The sequence below is a fragment of the Streptopelia decaocto genome (genome assembly GCF_964273445.1).
Source record: "Streptopelia decaocto genome assembly, chromosome: 9".
Taxonomy (NCBI): domain Eukaryota; kingdom Metazoa; phylum Chordata; class Aves; order Columbiformes; family Columbidae; genus Streptopelia; species Streptopelia decaocto.
This window is the reverse complement of record NC_138664.1, coordinates 6382902-6404238: the sequence shown is the minus strand read 5'-3', so window position 1 is coordinate 6404238 and position 21337 is coordinate 6382902. Positions and strand designations below refer to the sequence as shown.

At 40.1% G+C, this 21337-nt stretch overlaps 1 protein-coding gene across 6 annotated transcripts in view; it reads left to right on the top strand.

Annotated features, from left to right (window-relative positions):
• The window catches only part of AKAP13 (A-kinase anchoring protein 13), a 215089-nt gene that overhangs the window by 158103 nt on the left and 35649 nt on the right, over positions 1-21337 (top strand). For 3 of the 6 annotated variants that reach the window (XM_082061427.1, XM_082061424.1, XM_082061425.1), the window contains 5 exons: positions 3816-4162; positions 7009-7062; positions 10555-10617; positions 12846-13029; positions 13658-13766. In XM_082061427.1, coding sequence (XP_081917553.1) covers positions 3816-4162; positions 7009-7062; positions 10555-10617; positions 12846-13029; positions 13658-13766 — 757 coding nt within the window. The remainder of the gene's footprint in view (positions 1-3815; positions 4163-7008; positions 7063-10554; positions 10618-12845; positions 13030-13657; positions 13767-21337) is intronic. The other 3 variants (XM_082061426.1, XM_082061428.1, XM_082061429.1) reach the window with 3 other exon arrangements.

Sequence of the window (21337 nt, the reverse complement as noted above, 5' to 3'; positions counted from 1 at the left end):
GCTGCATAAGGTCATTTCTCACAATCATCTGGCAATGTCCTGGGGCGTAGCCCATACGCTTTGCTCATCTTAACTTTTAACCTGCCACCAAAATTCAGTGTTAGTGGGAAGTTTTTAATGTGCCTCTTGGGGAATTATTCAGACAAAAGGCCCATGGGAAGTCAGGAACCCACAGATCACTGTCAAAGGAAAGGGTTGTAGCTCAACTCCTTGAATTGCATGTAATTGCTGCCTTTGTTTTGCTTTGATCAAGGAAATACACGAATATATAAATAATTTGCATTTTTTTTTTGAAACTATTGTTTCTCTTTAAAAAAATAATACACATGCTCAAAATAAAAAACAACCATGAAATAAATAAAACAAACCCTAAGGAGTAAAAGTTTGGAGAGGCTTTTACGAGGGGAAGACTCCTCCAGTCTAAATCATAAAAATTGCAATAAATAATTAATAGGAGGCCACTATTGAGGTTAATTTTAGGGAGCCATAGGCAAATCCAAATAACGAATGACATTATATCAAGCCAACCAAAGATGTTCACTGCTTTAGTGTAATGATATGCCAAATAAACTTCAGGATGCCAGGATTTCTTTTTTTATTTGTCTTTTCTGTTTTTAAAACACTGTAACATCTTTATTGTCTTTGTGACATGAAAGATCAGGGGACAGAGTAAGTTTATGTCTCAGTACTTTGCGTGTTGTCATCACAAAGGTGATTGAAAGAACATTTTAATGCCACTTATCAAGACCTCCTACAGACTGGAAGGATTTAGCTGAAGAATTTATCTTATGCCCCCCACCATCCTAGTGATTACTCTTATCCCTATTAATGAAGAAGTACATACGACCTTTCTCAGAAAACTCTTTTCATGCCTTATCTCATTTTTTTCTTAGAAGCTTCTCTCCAAGTACTGTGTCTAAGAGCGAAGAAAATGCCCATTAGTGCATGTCTGTAAAGGCTCTCTTCAGCTTTATGGTTACAATTAAGGGTTGAATTCATCAAGGTGTAATGTAGCAAGCCTAACTTGAACAAATTTAATATTTTTTTAACATTTCATTTTTCTTGTAGGAGAAGAACACATTAGCGAACCATTTTCCGTAGACATTGTATTGTCTTACTCAAATAAGACTGAACAGCAATGCATGTTTACTGGCATTTGGCCAGGTAGATGATTTTTTTGCAGAGGTGGCTACAATGTAGATGTTTCTTGGAGGTGTCAGCCCCACTTGGCATTTTGCAGAGTCCTCGTCTTTCATATTAACTATTTCGCTTAGTCTAAAAAAAATATATTATTATTATTATTAGTAGTAGTAGTAGTAGTAGTAATAATAATAATAATAAATTATAATAATAATAAACCCACACACATTTAAATTAAGACAGAATAATTTAGCGTAATAAGCATGACCCACAAGTTCAAGGGAATTATTTCCCGTGTTCTGTAGTCAGTCTGATGCTCAAGGTAAAAGCTAAAATAGATCAAACATATTTCAAATATCTCTTTGAACTGCACTTTACAACAGAAACCCTAAGTCTTCCCTGCTAGGGAAGCGAGTTTTGTTCTGCGTTTTAAGCTAGAGCAGTATTCTCATCTGGGAAATAAAAATCCCTCTTTTTACTCTAATTCCTGCCTATATAATTTGATACTATGCACCGTTGTCGCTACATCTGCATCCAAAGTTAATGTTTCTAAACTGTCCCATCCTTCCCCTGTACAGCTGGTGGGGAGTCCTCTCCTCCTGCTGTGCTGCCCTCATGTCTAACAGTATTTTCCTGTGTCTCAGAAAAGCGAAGCAGACTGTTTCCTCTGCTAAAGGAGTATTATCCACATAATGACTACTTAATTTGTCTGGATTTAAGCAATTCAGTAAGCTCTCGTCAGGACTCACACAAATAGCAGATTATCTTGAACAATGCCAAAAGTCATCAAAAACTTCACCTAACCCTAACCATTTCAGTTCTTTCTTGTTTTAACCTACACTTCCTATTTAAATATGTGTCAAATCCAATACTTTATATTACAGTATGAGTTTACTATTGAAGTATTTACATAAATTCACCCTTAATATTTGACATGCTCTATCATTAAATGAATGCTTTTGGGGCATATGTATCTGTAGCTTGTTTTTTAATATTTTGTGTTTAAACTTTGGTATTGTGTTGTGGATGTTGTCTTTAATTTTTGTCTTTTTTTTTCTGATGGATGGGAGAGGGGAAATAATGTCACAGCATTTATTTAAACCAATTTAAGAACACTATTGTGTACCTGATAAACCGAAATAAGAATAAAAAATAGCCGAACTTGAAATAGGGCTTCTTTCTAAATGGTGAAATGTTTGGTTAGAATACTTCTTGAACACTTCAGTGTCTTTTTATTCAGTTTACCAAGAAGCTTTTAGTTTACAATGTGTGCTCATTACAAAAAAAAGGCACAGAAAAGCAGAGATTCTGAAGCATTGAATACTGCTGGGCGTGAAGAAGTCAAGGCAGGGGGATCTGAGGTGTGGGCTGCTATGGGGTTTGATGCCCATCTCTCCCTTCTGAGAATGGGATTTTGTGGCCCGTTGGCTTCTGCCAAATGAGAACCGACAGCCTGCAGCTCCTTGAGCTCTCAGCTTCTGCTGAGACCCACCGAGCCTGCTATTTGAAGACAATTAACCGCTGCGGCTTCGCTGAATAGTCTATTATATATGATCTGACAGATCATTCTGCCTATTATTACTTTAAATGATACAGCGCAGGGCTCTGCAGGAGAATAAATTGCAACTTCCCACATCAGTCCCTTGGGGCAAACAGCATTTCAGACTGATGGTGATGTCGGAGAGATGCTTGCGTGTTTTTCTTATGCTAGCCATGGAAAAACAGAATCAGCACAGGCTCTTCTTGGGCTGTAGGGTCAGCATGTGGCTTTTGGCCAAAGAGAACCAGTTTGGGTTCCACTCTACTGCTTTTGGGCCAGGTTGAACCAGAAAATTGCAGTATGACTTGAGACATGTAATACAGGGCGGCTGATCCTATGGAATGATATTTTTCAATTACAGTTGGATTTGAAAAATGCTGCAAACCCTGGCATTAACTTTTTGCTTAATGGAAAGTAGCGGGGCACGGGGATTAAGCTTTTTATTTTTTCTGTTTTCTACTATTGAATAATCGTCCCTTTTGTGCTGCTCGATGCAGTGGAACAGCGTGTTGCGCTTGAGCTCTTAACGCTGAGAGCTACAAACCCATCTCAGGTCCCACAGCAGGGGCTGGAGTTTGTCATCAGGAGTCATGGTGACCCGGTTCTCCATCAGTCACTCTCTGTCATTAACACCTAGTAAACCTTTGGTGGTTTTATATTGACTGATAACAGGTTCAGCCAGAAATGGTGAGAGGAGCAGGATGTGCTGTGCAGGATGAAATGTGGAATTGCAGAGAGGAGGGCAGGCAGAGGACCCGAGCTGGGAGCGCAGGGTTACAGCAACTGGGGACCTGTGGGGTGCAAGAGATTGCTCTGCAGAGCATTTCAACCTCTTTGGAAACGAGAGCAAAAAGTCTTGCTTCTGTGATGGTTAATTTGCATTGTGCTGTCAACTGGGAAGTCTCTCTGCTCATGTGAAATATAAAATACTAGCATTTATTTAAAATGTTAAATGCATCCACTTCACTGGAAGTGTTCAAGATTGGGTTGGATGGTGCTCTGAGCAACCTGATCTAGTGAACGCTGTCCCTGCCCATGGCAGGGGACTTGGACTAGATGATCTTTAAAGGTCCCTTCCAACCCAAACTAGTTTATGATTCTACTTCAATATATTTCAAACTCTTCTTTTGCACAGCAGCCTGAAGATGAGCAGTCTGCATGCGATGTCACCAGCTCCAGTTCCTCTGCAGATGACACCATATCCCTGGAGAGGAACTCATCCCTGGGCAGCGACACGTCCCTTCCCTTCCCGCCGACGGTGAACTTCGTCCATCCCAAGGACAGGCACAGCCTGGACGGCAGCTGCACCAACATGGTGGCTGCAGAGGGAGGAGAGAAGGAAGAGGAGCTGGACAGTATCACGGATGTGCCCACTCATTCCTCCATCTTACGGAACTCCATGCGGCCGCTGTCGCCTTTCCGTCGACACAGTTGGGGGCCAGGGAAGAACGCCACCAACGAAGCAGAAATAAATCAGAGGAGGTGAGTAAAGAGCTGCTTTGATTTACTTTGTACCCACTCCTGCATATTTATCTAAGCTTAGAGCTCGGCATGATAAATAGAAAACTGAGGATGTCACCTCTGATTATTTCTTTTTCACTCAAAAGGGTGAAGACAATCTCCTGACATATGTTTGTTTGGTTTTTGTAAATTAACTTTCAGGATTAAAGTACTTAATACCTGCAGTATGCTTGAGCTTTCCAGAGCGAATGGAAATACCTTGGGACAAGTCTTTCATTTGAACTGTCGCCACCCGTTTCGATACAAAAGGCTTTGTTAAAGGAATTATTGGAGTGTTAAATCACATTGGCCACAAAATAAACACCACTATTATTGCTTTTATTGTATTAAGTGAGAACACAGGCACCAGGGTTTTAAAAAAAGATGCGGAGGCTCCTCATTTGACGTAGTGGTGAGACCAGTAGTCCCTGTTTCACAGAATTGGTTCCACCTCAGTCTTTCATGGGCAGAAAGTCCACCTAACTAAGCATCAGTGTCCCCAGTGGGGCCTGGGAAAACTCAAAAGGAAGATTTTCCCTTTTGTTCTTTCAGAAGATCCAAGAGGGAGAGGTCTAACAGCCACCTGAGTGTGTAAATGCTGGTGCCAGGTGCCTGTGGGAACCAAAGGTCCTCAGCTCCTCATCTCAGTGGGCAAAAAGATGAAGGAAAATGCACATCAAGAAAGTATTAACAGTTGGTGTAAGGTTCCCCACCGTGCTCTGCACCATTCAGCATCTGGGCTGCTGGATGCTTGGGGTCAAACCCTGCGTGTTCTGAAACCAGTGGAGGTTTGGCCAGTGTTTTCAATATGTTTTAATGCCTTCAGAGCTGGAGTGCCCAGTTGTTTTAGCAGAGTCAGCGTGCTATATCCTCCCATCCAACACTGAAAAACATTCAGGACTCTGGAAGTAATACAGGGTGAAAGATTATTATTATCATCATCATCATCATTTACCCTTACCACCTTTTTGGGCTTCATTCATGGTCCCCAGGTGATATTTAAATAAATCAAGTAATACCTATGTTTTTAAAGCTACAAAAGAGTCAGCATAAGGTGTACTTGCAGGTTTATGATAGAATGAGTCCATAAGCTTATAAACTCATTTAGAGAGATTCCTTAAGCATAGGACCTGTTATGTAAGGATTTCTGAGGGTAGTAAACTGTATAGCTGGCAATTACTGCTAACAGTTAACAGATGAGGTTAAATTCTCCTGCGTCAGACTTTGGAGGCTGTTTCTGATATGGGAAAATGCATTCATCGTAAATGCAAGGAAATTTGAGTTAAAGGAACAGTAATTATTCTCATATGTTCTTAGATACAGCTGCTGGTACATAAGGATAGCTGTCACATAGGTTAATTAGAAAAGAACAGCTGAGTAGGTCTCAGATGATGATTTAGTTCCTGTTTGGCTTTATGTTTCTGTTAACAAGGGAATTTGGATTATTTCGTTTTTTTTCTTTCTTCTTTGTTCTTTTCATACATGGCTGTTGTCATGTTCTGATTGTGGTTGCTTAGTGAGCAACAACAAATAGTGAGGAAGTGAAGCCCAAACAAGTGACTTTCATACAAATCAGTTAAATTTGCGGTGTTTGCTTATTCATTTATTTCATCTGCTGTACACACTTTTTCCATTTAAAGGGGAAAAGCCCTCACTGTAACTTGACTTTTGCAATCCTTTGAAGTGAAGTAACACGGAGCACAAGCCTTAGCTGAGTTTTGACCTGCGCTGCTCCCACTACCCTTGTCCATGCTCCCCCTCCTTCTCTGGGCACCCGTGGCACTTTTTTGAGCAGGCTGTACTCACTAAATGAGCAGAAAATGAACCAAATAAAGGGTAATTGCAACCAAAACCAACCCAAGGATTAGAACTGGGCTGTGCAGCTGAGAAGAGGAATGGGGTGACGGGCCGCACGGTCAGCTGAGCTGTAAGAGGTGCCTCCATCCACACCAAAAATAGTCTTTCCCCTGACAGCAGAGGTAGCAAAATCAATTTTTGACAGAGCTGCTGATACAGGAACCCAAGGAGCCTACAGAAAAAAAAGAAAAAATTAAAAAAAAAAATCAGTACTTTGTAGGATTTGGTCTTTTCCACCATTAGGTGTTTTCTCTTTGTAAGAGAGATGAGCATAAAAGTTCATTCACAGAAAAGATCAGAAAAAATGTAATCTTGTTAAATAAAATGTGAAAACATGCTCAGTTCCCCTCCACTTCCCCTCTTTCGTCAAATGCACTTCACCGATAATCCTCATGTCTACATTTTGCTATTAAAAACACAAAGAAAACTAACAAGGCTGCCACAAAAGGGTGTTCATCCTTCAGTTAATTCCTGACATTCATGGCGGATTTGAAATGCCTGTCTTTCAACAATGATGCAGTGTTTTTAACATTTGGGTCCAAGGAAAGAAGCAGCAGCTTTTTTCACTGATGGATTAAGAACTGCAAAACTAGAGCTGGTGTTAATCACAGTTGCTAACAGCTTCTGTCAACCAGTTTGGCCTTATCTAGACTTTAAACTGACCTGGCTTTGGCAGCACCTACGTTGCAATGTGATCAATACCTGTGAAACTTTCTTTCCGTACATTAAAAATTTAAAATAAAATAAAATCAACCAGCAACAAAAAAAAATCACCACAAACAGAAACCAGGTTTGTTTGTAAGAGAGAAGGAAAAGAGAAACTCATTACTTCCTTTAGTATTTAATTTTCTGTTTTCTCTATACGTCCATTCCCTCTGTTATTCATTTGTTGGGGATATTATTCCTTCAGCTGCCATTTGTTAATTTTTTTCCATTCAAGCTGCTGACCACTCTCCATGATTCATTTTCAGTTCAATGCGAGTTCTGGGGGATGGTATAAAGAAGCCTCCCATTCATAGGAGAAGGTACAAAGCCAAACGTGACTAACTTTTGCATTTGAATGTCTACTAACTCCATCCTGTCATGTTAGTAAACCTGTAGTACCTCTCAAAGAGTTGGGGTTAGAGCTGTGCATCCTGCTTGGCTGCTTTCCATCTCCAGTCTGACCCAGGGCAGTTTTGCTGACCCACAGAGCATTTCTTCAATGATAATAACTTGGAAAAATCTCAGATGTCATTTTGTTAGGTTTTGCCACAGGTAAGATTTGGCATTGTATTAAAGTATTTTTTTTACCTGAGAGCATGTGCATAATTTGGATTTAAAGCACATCAGAGACTCCTGCCAAGACTTGCAGGAGGGTCACCTGGGGAGGGGATGCATCAGACACCATCTCAGAGTTGGGGGATATTCTGCAGATCTCCAGCTGACTTAATTAAATGGCTTTAATTTTGCCGTCCTCCTAAAAAAATAGAAAATAAACTCTTTTTTGTTCTGTACAGCAAACTTTCAGTTCCTCATCCATCTTGCAGATATGCATTTTCACTCACATAACCTTTGTGTCATCTATTAACATATAAAATAGGACACTTAATTTTTGACATAGCAGACATGTGGGCTGTCCACACTTATACATTTTTAGGCTAAAAAAAACAGAGAGGTTTAACCTCTCGCTTTCAGCAGTTCATCCTCATCTCCCACCGCTCGCTGCCTCTCCTCCTGTGGCAGGTTAACTCAGGATTTTGCTTCCCTTGAAATGGATGGGGTTACATGTGTGCATGTAAACAAACTACCATATTTCCAAATGTTATATTGTTAAAAACATTTACATGGTGGTAATGTATGTTATTATATAACATACATTATAAATAATAATATTATTATATAATAATGTAGTGTGTGTATATATTCATTACCATCAAATGTTACCATCATGTTACGACCAAAAAAGTCACCACGCCTTACCATGCGTCAGCATAAATGAAGCCATATAAGCAGGGCTGAACAGTTCAAGAGAGGGCTGTTAAAAAAGAATTGCAAACAAAAAAGGGGGCACAAGAAAAACCATGCTTTTTCACTTCTACGAAGCCACTTTATTTGCATCAATCTGTGCTCTGGAGGAGGAAGTGCATCGCTCGTCTCCGCAGCTCAAGCAAATGAACATCTTTTTGCTAATTGTCTGTTAATACTCACACAGCTCCTACAGAGGAGCCTTGAGTCATAATATCCTGAAACACTGAGCTTACACGTAGAATAAAGAAAATGTCTCAAATAGGCAACCTAAAATACCTGGTCATGTCTGAAGTGCATGGTAGTTTTTTCATAAGCATTCTCTCTTATTCTTTTGTGGCCTCCCAACCATTTTGATATCACCCTCTCTAACCCCAGTTGCAGAGCAACTGCCTGAAACTAATTCCAACAGTTTCTGCTCTCCCAAAAGGCCAATGTATTAATATATAATATCTCTTTCCCTCTGCTCCAAGTCTTCTTCTGTGAAGGGGTTTTGCATGCTCTACATTGGTCTTGTTTGGTTTTTATGGTGTTGCCAACAGATGTGGGTGACTTCTCAGCAGGACTGTAATTCTATAGGACTCTGCCCTCCACAGCCCTTGCCAAGAGGTCTTTATCCTCCTCTGAGACATTGCCACCACTGCCAGGCTTCCTCCTACATGTGTGCATGGCTCCTCTCCTCCTCGCTCCTCTTTTCTGCCTCCCTTCTCTGCAGTTTCAGCATTTGGGATTGTAACTGTAGCATGGCAGTGGTCATAGAACCTGGTGTAAATGTTACATAATTTCTTTAACAAGGAAAGTCCTCTGTCCTTCAATTCTTAAGTGACCACACAAGAGTTATTGACTTTTGCCAACAAATCAACATCAGCATCACTCCAAGGGTCCACCAAGCCCAGCAGTCTTGGAGCCCCAAGCAGATGGCTGGGGGGAGCACAAAGAGAGGAACCATGTCTGGTATCCTCCTTGGCATACTTTTTCAGTCTCCATCTAGTTACCACTGGGTTGGTTTTACTGACCACCCTGGGGGACTGAACCCAAGCCTGCAAGTGCATACTGAGCTGTATGATGGAGATGGGCTTGCTGTGGCCAGCACTTCGTTATTTTATGGTCTCAACCAAATAGTCAGTCAGTCTGTCCCTCACTAATACTTCCCTCTGCCACCATGGTTTAGTTGGGTGATGATGAAGTACCTGAAATATTGGCATGTTATGGGGAAGTACATCTTCATGAAGAATGCGGGTGAAGCACACCTGGAGCTTTGGGCTGCAAGCACAGGTACTTCAGGTGTGTCCTCACCCAATTAACACCTTAATAAACCCGGTAGCAATTATCTGAACTCCACCACTGAACATCACCATCAAACCCTTCCTGAATGTCTTCAGTGTTGTACTGTATGTGGGAACTACACAAGGACTTGTCATGGGATGATGCAGTCAGTGGCTTTAAACGTTCCTCTGTGCCCTCTGAGGTTTGTGACACTCACAAATCCTGGCCCAGGGATGCTTACGGCTTGTTCTGCCCTTTTTGGAGGCTCCTGGCCTGGAGCAAAGCGTGCTCTGGCCTTGTCCTCTCCTAGGTGGATCACAGGCCAGGGGCTGGGAGCAGGACTTGTGCAGTGCTGCTCTGGCACATCTGTGCTGATGCAAAATTCCCATCAGACGATGTATCTTTCCTGGACAGCTTTTCCAGGATTTAGGGGTCCTTTATATGCCATAGCTGACAAGAAGATTGATTCCTCTGTGTCTGCAAAACCTGCAATTGGGCCATGACCTGACAGAGAAAAAAAATAACAAAAGTGGTATTTGAAAGGACAACCAAAATATTTGCATTTTGTATTTGCATTTCTTAGTGCAACTTGGGACTCTTTTGCGGTATGGGAGATGAAAGGTTTTCTAGTCAAAGTACTATTTGAAGGACTTTGGTTTAATCTTAAGTTGATAGTAAGACAAGCCTGATTTTTTTCTTCTAGCCTCTTTTACTGATTTGCTGTGCAGCATTTAAGAACGTAACTCTCCTCTTACCTTTCCAAGTATAGCCTGAGGTTATTAATACTTATATGGAGGAGACTTAAATTATTAAATATCTGTAAGGAGTTCTTTTTCTGATCTGGGGATGAGAGATACCAGAAAAATACTAATCATTACTAACACAAGAGCTGTGGTTGATTACATATGTAAAATTGGATTTGATGTGTTTCAGTCTTGTCTTCCCCAAAAACATCCCTCCCCACAAGGAGTAGTTTCTCCCGTACACTGTGTACTTGCCGATAGGGGTTGATTTGGGGGAAGCACGGGCTGTCCTGCTGCCTGCTTAGTGTAACCTCAGTCCCTTGGGGCACTCTGCTGTGTTCAGGCAGGCAGAAATATATATTAGTTACTGCATTATATCTGAGTTTGTTTGGTTTTTTTTTTAAGATATGCAACAGTGAGAGTCTTTTAACATTCCCCTGTTCCATAACAACCCAATAATCACAGCCCTTTTCCTTTCTTTGCCTCTTTTGATGTTCCTAGTTTGAGCTGGTGTCCCTCTGGTGTACAATTCATTGCCATGGGTCCTGACTTTACTTGTAGAAGGTATGGTATAAATAAATGTGCAGCAGCAGCAAAGGAGCACTGCAAACACCCTGTCATGAGCTTTTTGTACATCGTCTTTTCCACTGCTGCTCTGGCTGAAGCGTGCACGTGTTTGTTTGCTTCGTCTGCTTTTTCAGCAATTAGTCTTGGGAATGGGTTTTCTGAACTGGTGTGCAGGTGAAGGTGGGGGCTGCTTTTCACTGGCCTCGAGTGTTAAAGAAGCTGCACTGTTCGTTTGAGCTGCTCTGTTCTGTGATGATTTTAAGGCGTGTTTTTTTCTGCAGAAATGATCGTAACAATAATTGTGACAACCAAAGAATCAAAACGAGAGTTAATGTGATTCAACGCTGCTTTGTTCTGGACAGATCTCATAAAGGATTTAAGTTCATACAGACTTGCTCTTTGTAAATTGAAAGATGTGATTTCTTCTTCAAAGAGGCTAATCATGTAAAGCTTTCTGTAAAAAACTAATCTGATAGCCACAGATCAAAATTTCCCAGGCATTTAAGTCCCAGAGTTGGGACTGATGCTTGCAGGTCAGATTTTTACCTGATATTGTATATTAGCATAACTGGAAGCCACTCTCCCAGATTTTAGAGCTTCCAATTTCTTCTGGCAGTTCTTGCTGGTTGTGGGTAGAACTGTCGAGCTCTTTTTCTGAAGAGTAGATACTGAGAAAGAAGTCAATCTGTCCTTCCTATTACAGACTTAATTACATTTTGTCTGTATACCCCAACCAACAATTGCAGGCCAGTATTACCAACTGCTGAGTATTTAATGGGCTATTTAATATTTGCAGGTTTGAGCTGTTTGTGTCATGATAAATGACATGATTTTTCTTCTGCACTATCTAATGTCATTGTTATCACTTTGGGATGCAAGGAAAATACGCTTCTCTGTTCTAAATGATCCATAGAAATGGGACTGATTTTTCTTTGCAGGTGTTTTAGAATAAACTTCAGAATGCCTGCTATTGATAGACTATGTTGAGTAAAAATTTTCCTAAAGCAAATTAAATTGTAAATGCCTCAGTCAGTCTTCTTTCTCATTAACTAACGTGAAAAAAGTCTTTAAAAAAATAACTAAATCTTATTTAAGGCTTATTGCAATTTTTGCTTTGAAGGTGCATATTTATCAGCCACTTAATGCTTCTAAAGCGATGAAGAACATTAATTGCTGCTATCCAAGTCTACCTGAATTTAAAGGTTCTCTCATTGTTTAAATAATCTGTACAATCTACAGTGTGTATTCCCTTTTATTTGCTTATATGTTAGCTTGTTGGCCACTTAGATGTCATGATTAGCCTCAAGTTGGGCTATATATCGAGGGTAGGCCTTGTTTCAAGAGAGCAGGACTTTGTCTGCATAAAACCAAACATTAGCCCCAGAGTTGTGCAAGTGTACCAGGAGGTGAATCTGTAAAGCTTGCACATTAACCCAAACTGGTATTGCAGTGGGTTTATTGATGCTTGGGCATGAGGAGCAGGAGAGTCAGAATATCACATCCAAGATACATCGAATGGAAGTAGTCACGTGTAAGAGGGGCTGTTTTGTACAGGTGAGAAGAGAGTGTGCTTCCTCAGCAAATGATGAGAAAGGATTGATTGGCTAATGGAGACATCATTTATACAATTAAAAAAAAAAGCTTTAGTGGGCAGGACATTATGAGTGCTGAAGCTTTGTGCAGTGGCAAGTGCTAAATAGGTTCAGAGGATGTGTCAGCAGATGAACATTACACACAGTCCACAGCTGATTTTGTGGCTGAAGGGAGGATGGTGGTACAAGACAGAGAGCACCATGCTATACAGGGTAGTTTAACTTGGGTAGTTTCTAGGCGGAACCTAATCAAAAGCTAACAAATGGGATATGTAGAAATATCAAAATGTTTAGAAGAGGTGTTTCTAGATTTTCCTGGGCACTGTTTAAGAAGAAGGAAAAAAAAAATAGTGGGAAAGCCCATTGACCCGGAGTTTGAATGTTGATTCTCAAGCAACTATTGTGTCCCATTAGAGACACAAATATGCTGCCATATTTGTTATTGAAAAATAGGAATCTCTCCACTGCTATCAGCACTTGCTTATTGAGAAGGAGCATGCTGAGGAATAACATCAGTGTTTCCCTGGACAGTTCAGTTAGTGACAGCCTTGTGTTTTACATTTGAAGATGGTATGTGCTGAAAGACACCAGTCTCAGGGTTCATCAGATCTAACCTCCATGGTTTCTCTTCAGTTACAGCCTAGAAGGCCTTGCTGGAGACTCTGGTGAGAAAAAGAAGCCCTCTACAAACTTGGAGGCTGCTTCTTTGAGCTCCAAAGACCTCAGCCGGAGTCGGCTTCCCAGCAGTCAGTGTGGGTCCCTGGTCTTACTCACTGAAGGACTGGAGCAAGGGGAAATCAGAGACTACGACCACCAGGTAAAGTAGTCTGAAATGTTACAAATACACTGGATTTCTGAGTTTGAAGTTTCAGCCATAGTATTTTCTGGCTTTATGCCAGAATCATTAGCCAGACAGTCTGTTTGCCTCACGGAGTTACTGCTGTACACCAAGGTAGTAAACGGGTCTTACAAGATCTGGCCTGTGGGAACTGTTATGTCAAGTCTCTCATGGCTTCTCTTGCTCTGAGGAATGGCAGTTTTGGGGAACACACTGCTAAGCATCAGATTTTTTACCATGTCATACCACAGTCTGGTTATGCTGAGGAGCTGGAATCACTGTGGTAATTTCAGTGACCGTCAGGCAATTAACAGTATCCATCTCATAATACCTTGCAAGAATATCAAGCAGACAGTCTCTCTGTTTGTTGCATGATTAGTTGTCTTCCACTTAAAAGACAAAACAAAATGTTGCATTTCACCTGTGTGACACTGCTTTTGTAGTCTTCGCATTTCTCACCTATTACCTCATACCAGGATCATTTCAAGTTCCCACTGTTTGAAAGTGAGAATTTCAATAAACATGAGCACTGAACTGTGATCTGAAGTTGGGATAGTGCTGTCGTGCTTGACATATTTGCTCAACGTGGTTAATTTCTGTTCTGCAGATGCATCAAACGTCGCAGCCACAAGGATTTAATTTCTGTTCTTCCGCTGTTTCATCTCCACTGACCAAATCTATGTCTCTAATGTCGATTAGTAAACCAGTGCTGGACAGTGAGTAACGCAATTTTCCCTTATCCTTATCCATTCTGTCATCTCTATTACTAAGTATAATTTGCTACCTCCCCAAAGCAGAATTTACTAGTACCTGCTCTTGCTTTCCTATATTATGTGAAATATATGTTTCACTGCTGCATGGAATTGCAGGTGGAAAGGCAGAACTTGTTCAGTTTAGATCCATATTTTATTTCTCTCCAGTGTTAGAGAAGTTCTTCATCAAGCTAAGGCGGTCTATTTCCTAACACCTAGTGTTTCGAGTTCTGTTGGGTTTCTTTGGTTTGTTTGTTCTTAATTAGACTACTGACGCAAAAACTATGATTTATGGAGATTTTTTTTTTTTTTTTTAAAGTTTGAATTTTACATCCTTTCAGCATTTCTTCCTTTGATGTGGAGGTAAATTCCACTTTAGATCTTGTTTTCCTACTTCAAGATTTTTTGAACATTGATGTATGGAAACTTGAGAATCCATGTCTTGGTCTCCTTGAGGGAGTTTGTGTCTATTTATTTTGACTTAAATGTTTTGGGGTACTTGAGTGTAATTTATGGAATTTATCTCATTCCTGGAGAAAATAATAACAGATGATTAGGGTGAAAATTTTCAGTTTTGCTTAATTGAAATGATAACAAGCACTTAATTTTGCAACTTGACTGAATTGATTCTTTCAGCTGAAAAAGTCATTCAGAAGGCTGCAGCTGCATGTGCTTAGGAAGGGTCATGTTGCACATGTTTTCATTTTATTATTTGCCAACCAGAAACTGTATTGACATTTCAGATTACGTCTTGTCAATCAGTGATGGTCTCTGATCTTTTCCTCTTTATTAACATGCTTCTTCCTTGCAAAGCTGAACAAGGGAAAGCTGCTTTTAAGGAAGGTGTTTTATTCATTTATGAGGCTTACTGGAGGATGCTCACAGAGACTCTGCTTTGTAGGAGATGTTTTTAAGTTCTTCGCCTTTGTTATTTCATTATTAATAAGCATGTGGCCTAATGGACATGTCCCCCAGCCACAGTAACCAAAACACTGTCCCATCTGAAAGACAGGCTCTTGCTTTGTGTCATGGTGTCTTTCCTCCTTGAGCTGAAGGCCTTTGGGGGTTTTTGTGTGTTTTTGTTTGGTGGTTTTTTTTTTTTTTAAACAACCCATTTATTGGTATTGCATCCAGTTGATAACCAAACACCATAAATAACTCAGCTAGCCCCCAGAAAACAGACTCTTGGAGGCTGAGAGAGCCGGCCGGCTGAGGCTCGTCTCCCTCTCCCTTGACGCTTTGCTTCAGGCCCATGGAGGATTTGCGCCTCCATCTTGGAACCAAACAACTTGCCACCTTTCTGTTCTTCTCTGTCTTATGACCCACGTTAAAAACGCCATCAAGGCCTGAGCTGTTGATAGGTTTGATTATCCCATCATCTTCTAGAGTTGGACTACAAGGAAAAGGGAAGATGTACAAAGCAATCTAGAAGGGCAGGGTTAGTCTTCTGATTTGAGGTGGATGTGAGTTTTGGACACTAAAGTTAAAAATGACTAACACATCCGTGTGTTTTATTGTCTCAGTAGTTAATTTGCAACACCTCAGAAGTGCCTCATTTTTGTAGGGAGGTAGTTTCTGAAATTGAATGCATTTGAGGCAGTTGATGTGAGTGTCCAAGAGGATTACTCACCTTGAAAATTTAGGTCACTGATTCTCTTCCCAACTCTGACACTTTCCTGACTTCAGAAACTTCATTAAATCACTTTCCTCAGTCACTTTGAAAGAGGAATAGTGTTACCGGAGTTGTGACCATAAGTACACGTGAACCAGCTTAGTGCCTTTTACAAGAAAGTCTCAGTGTATAAACTCCCTTGTGTCACCTAGGTTTGACATTCATGTTATTGCAGCAGAATACTTCAGAGTTATGCAAGAATAAATCCTTGATTTCATGGAGGTGAATTCTAGGAAAACTTTAATTCTTCATTCTGCTTGCATAATTTTGTGGTAAGTGTTGGAAAGAAAAAATTGCTGATCCCTGCAAATGTGTCTGAATGGGAAGGAAGCAACATGTTCTGCACAAAAGCTTCGAAAACTGAGTCAAATTTAATAAACATATGGAGGGCTTTCTCTTATTTTTTTTTTTTGTTTATTCTCATATGTACTGAGACAGAAGTAATTTCCAAGACTGAGTTTCTAACCCACACTCCATCTGATGTCTCAGATGTTCCAAGAGCTGCTTCAGCCATTCACAACTGTTAATCCTTCAGCATTTTATAGAGGGAGGTCACAAGAGCTGTTGGCTGGAGTGCTCAGAAGACTGCCTTGGGCTTTGGAATAGCAAATTTCCAGTGTGGAGCATTGTTATAAAGCCAGGAACTGCTATAAATAAAACCACTGAAATGGAAGTTGAATTGAACTGTGCTGGAGGAGGTGGTTCTATTTACAGTAAAGTATTATTGTTCATTTTGACTTTCAGTCTAAATAGACAGTAGACTAGAGAAGAAAGCAAGCAGTGTTGGCTAGTCATGTCCTTCAGGTCTTGGGCACTAGCACAACTCCTTTGAAAGGCAGTCTAAACAAAATCAATGCATGAATCTTCCTAAGAATTCTTCAATTTAAATGCCTTTCATTGGGTCCCTCTAGGGTTAGTCTGCTTACATTGGAAAAGTGTGCACATAACTTTGGTCAGATTGTCTCTAGGCGATTGCCATTTATGACTAATGACTGAAGGAAAATTTCAGGGGGTTTGCTTTGCATTGCTTGCATTGCATTGGATGTTCCTCAGATAGTATTTTTAAATTCTGAATGCAATTCTGGGGTACAATATCAGCAATACAAAAATTCTATTTGCATGTGGCTGACAGGCCATGTTTTATTGAAAGGCAGTAATAATTGCTACTTCTTTCTCTCCAAAGTTTAATACCGATAAAGTCTTTAGCCTCTTTTCCCTGTTATGCAAGCAAATTGATTTATCTGTGCCATGGAATTACTTAAAACTGCCTAAATATATGCACAGAAGATGTTTACTATGGATGCTTAATTTTGGCCCCTTAGGTCAGACCTGTCCCAGGGACAGAGTTTCCCAAGCCCTGTCCCAATCATCTTTCCTGAGGACACACTGATGTACCCTGTGAGTGATGGGTATCCAGCAACCTGACACTGGTCAAGTCAAAGCTCAGAGATTTCCACCTGTACTTGTACAATGGGAAGTTTTGGGCAATGTAACCCTTGAGAATCTCTATAAGAGGCTGTGTAGCAATTTCAGTTCACAGTGGCTAGTTGGCTCCTACATCTCTTCAGAGAGGACTGTACTTACAAAGAATTGTTGCAAAGCTGTTGCTATGCAAGAGCTGCTCTTAAAAATAAATTATTTTAAAACAGGATTTACAGTAAAACCTCTTAATTTGCAAAGTTTGCTGATGGAGGGTATGACCGAATAGCAGGGATTCCTGGAAAAGGGCATAGTACTGCAAGATAAATATAACTTCACAAATTGAAATAAGCAGAAGACAGAGCACTAAGATGTCTGAGAGAAGATGACTGAACTTGTCATTATCCTACTGATAATGGGAGATCTGATGTCGCAGACTGATTGCTGAGTTTGGCACTGTGTTGGGTAGACTTCTTCCAGGCAAGAACAGGAGAGGGTGCAGAGAGGCTTTTCTCGTGTTTGAGCTGTTTCTTTAAAATAGGGACTGTGAGTTTTAGAAGGCGGCAGGAGAAGAGGTGCTTGTTTTTTTCTGTTTTATTTTGAAAAAGAAAGGAAATTTAGGTTTCTCCATTTTTAAAGCTGGGAGCTTTTAAGGGTATAACATTACTGAAATAGTGTTGGCTTTTTTCAGAGGTAGGAGTGGCAGGAACCTCCCCGCGTGGATAAAGTCAACATTTCAGATAAATTATCGTGGGTATACCCAACAGCTTTGGTGTCATTTTATTGCAAAAAGCACCATTAAACAAGTATCTTGAGTTGTTCTAGTTTGATACCCTGGCAGTTATCCCAGTGAAGCAGATGCCTTTTGTTCAGAGATCCACTAAGTTGTTGGTATTTTTTTTTTGAAAAATAACATTCACATGTAAGTCTTCATAAAGAGTTCCTATAAAAAGATGACAGCAAAGATGAGAAAGCCTTGAACCTTGACTTATGCATGCAGCGAGACCTGCATCCTCAGAAACCTGCATCCCCTGGAATTTGCACGTTCTCAATTCTTTGTTCCTTTTGCCTTTTCAGAAACCAGCTGCTTTGCAGACATTTCCTTTGCTTTGGTTTTAGTTTCCTTTGGCCGCTTTCCTCTCCTTTTTATTATTAAATGCATTTTCAAGCATGCTCTAATGTCTGCTGTTAACCCACTTCTCAGCTCAGGGCCGGACTCGACCATCGAGACGAATCTCCTTCTCCTTCAGCATCTCTCCACTCATTCCTAAGTCTAAAACTCTCTTTTCTATTGGCTCTTCTTCCAGTGATGAGGAGGAGGAGTTGGATAGTAAGTAATTGTTTTCTGTGCATTGCAGCCATTATGGGTGGAAACAAAGGGAAATCTGGTTTTCTGCTTTAGACCTTAAAGTTTCACCTTGCAAACAAGGAACTAATCTTTCTATTGCATGATGTCTAACAGCGTTATCTTAATCCTGTATCTGAATACTAGCTAATGGCAGAATAAAAGGATTATAATCCAAAGAGTCTTGTACATCAGCATAATCATGTCTCATCTAGTTAGTTTTGATCTGTATGCATGTGGCAAATATCAGGCAATCTGACCAGCAATACAGTCGTTACCTTTTTATTAAAACAAAAATGCTTGTCTTGAGACTGTGGCAGAGCATGGAGTTAACAGAAGAGGTAGATCCTTGCCCTCCATAGGTGAGAGTGAGTACATTGCTCAGTGGAAGTGGGAGAGAAGCCCTGATATTAAATTCTGCAAATCTTGATTATAACTTCACAGTTCCCCTACTGAGCAAAAAGCATATGTTGTGGCCAAGGTGTTTATATCTAGGTCCTGATATTATCATCAGAATCGTTTTGTTGGGAAACACGCGAGTGTTATATGGTTGCTTTTTTTCCTCCTGCAAACTGGGATGCTAAAAGAAACCCAACTAAGGCAGAAGATTGAATTAATTTAGACTCCTCTTGTCTTTTAAAATAGGCTTATCAAAGATAATTGAAAATCCTTCCTATTTCTTAAGTATGTTTTATTAGACTGTTGAAATAAACCAGAACAGGTAATTATCTACCTGAAGAGAAAATTCAGAGCAGCTGCATTAGTTGTTTCAAATAAAAGGTTTGCAAGGAAACAAGCTCACATCCCTCATGTTCATACTGGGATGAGGGAAATTGCTTTCCAGTCCAACAGATTCTGGTCGCTTACTGAATTTTTAAAAGCCTCCACACCATCCGTGTTGTCAGTATCTAAATTCTCCTCTTTTCCATGCCCAGTCTTTACTGTGCAGTTGTCCCTTCCTACAAGACAGTCCTGTGCTCTTCCCAGGTGTGATATTACCCACCTCCATACTTCAGCTCCCCCTCTTCTGCCCTTCAACAAAACTCGCAATTAATGGTCCCCACAAAATGAGCAGCGGACACACAGCTGTACACTGGTGTCATGCTCCCATGGTAAAAAGTACTCTTAGCTGAATTTCATGGTGGATTTGGTTTTTCAATTGTATTTTTTGGTGGTTGTGGGTTTTTTAAAATTTTATTTGTTTTAAGCATCCAAACAGTTAAGTGATTCCTTATAGTCATGTTAGGATACAGCAATTTTGGGGGGTATTTCTGTTAGCCAGGAGTTATCTTCTCTCCCTCAACAGTGCTGATGTTCCTGATGAGCACTTAAAGTAATGTTGGATATTGTCTCAAACAAAAATGTTGTTTTCTTTACATGTGTTTTATTCCCTCATATTTGAGGGTACTGTGGTAACTTTATAGAAAGGTTGGTTTAGCCACAGCTATTCATAAGAATGCTTTTGCAATGGGAATTTTTCATGTAGTAATCCCAGACCAGTTTATTTTTTCACATCTTCAGGGTTCATGTCTCATGAGAGGAGGGATGTGTTAGCACTTGCATTTCAGTCACAATTCCTCAACATCTCCATGCCTTTTCTTCTCTAGAGTATGGGCAATTAGTTGCAGTTTGCTTGATATAATGTATTTAAGATGTGGATTTCAGATGGCTGGAGGAGCCAGTCTGTGCGTTTCAGAAAATTATTACAAAGCCTTTGGATTTCTTGACCCACAGAACTTTAATTACTGCCGGCATAAAGGAGTCACAAGCTGGTTTCTTTCGTTTGCAATATCCTAGTCCGGTCACTGCTTTCTGACTAATGAACCTTGATGAATTATTTCAAGTCCAGCTGCTACATGAAATAATTTTGGTGGCTGATGCTTAAAAGGTGTTCAGTTGAGTACACCAGAATTTGGCTGCTAGCCCAGATACATTGGACATAGATAACAGTCCTGGCCTTTGAACAAAACTAACTAATTTTGTGAGCTGTGGAATCAGTTGTAGCATTTCAGTTTTGAACCTGGTCATGATGGGAAACACAAAAATTATAGAAATAAACGGCCTTTTTTGCTTTCTACCCCAAAAATCCCCTGAAGGTGAGAAAATGTGTGCTTTTCTCTGCTCATCTTCTTGGGCTTTATAGCTTGCAGCAGAATGTTGCTCACATGATGTTGTATTGTAAACTAAAATACAAAATCATAAACAGACTCTCACCTTGATTTTTGCCTGGATCCATTTTGCCTGCAAGTGTCAAGAATCCTCCATTTTTAAGATAAAACACTATTTCAGTAAAAGATAAATAGTACATAGTTCAAGTTCCTATGCAATGTATTTTCTCACGGTGCTGAAAAAGTCACGAACGTGACATTATTACAGCTCTTGATTCAGTCTTCATTCATATTTCTTACATTAACCACAAAGAAACAAAAAGATCTGTGAAATACTTAAATCCAGTTGAACTGATGAATCTAATAAAAAAAGGACACACTGTGGCAGCTTAACCCATGTTAAAAGCAAACTAGAGCTGAATGTGAACCAGAGTCTCTAAAGCATTAACCATGGAGCTGGGAGTCTGCAAATAACTTTTGAAATCTTAGTAGGTGCTTAGGTAGTCGATACTATATAAAAACCCAGCAGAGTCGGGAAATTGTATAGCAGACTTCGGTTGAGATATGTTACAGTATTAATAACTTTGATGTATTTGGGATAGATCATTAATTAGATGAAAGATTTTGCAAGGGAGACATTAACAGAGATCTCCAAGCATGGATTAGGTAATGGCGTATGCCTGTACTTTGGTTTCTCAATATGAAGAAATGACATTTCTGTCTCAGGCTGTGTTGACACTTCAATCAGCAGATAGGAAAATTTGTATTTTAGAATCATAAGTCATAACACAAAACACAGTTGTTCCTAATGCTTTCCTAACTGCTTTTGAATGGAGAACCATCTTTGCCTCTGATGTCAAGTGACTCTTCTGCCTTCACCCTTAGCTTTAATATGTTAACAGAGTTTGAAGCCTAAGTGTACTGTTTTTCTTAAAATGTATATGCAGAAGCCCATAAAGATGATCAGTCATGTTGCTTCTTGAGCTGCAAA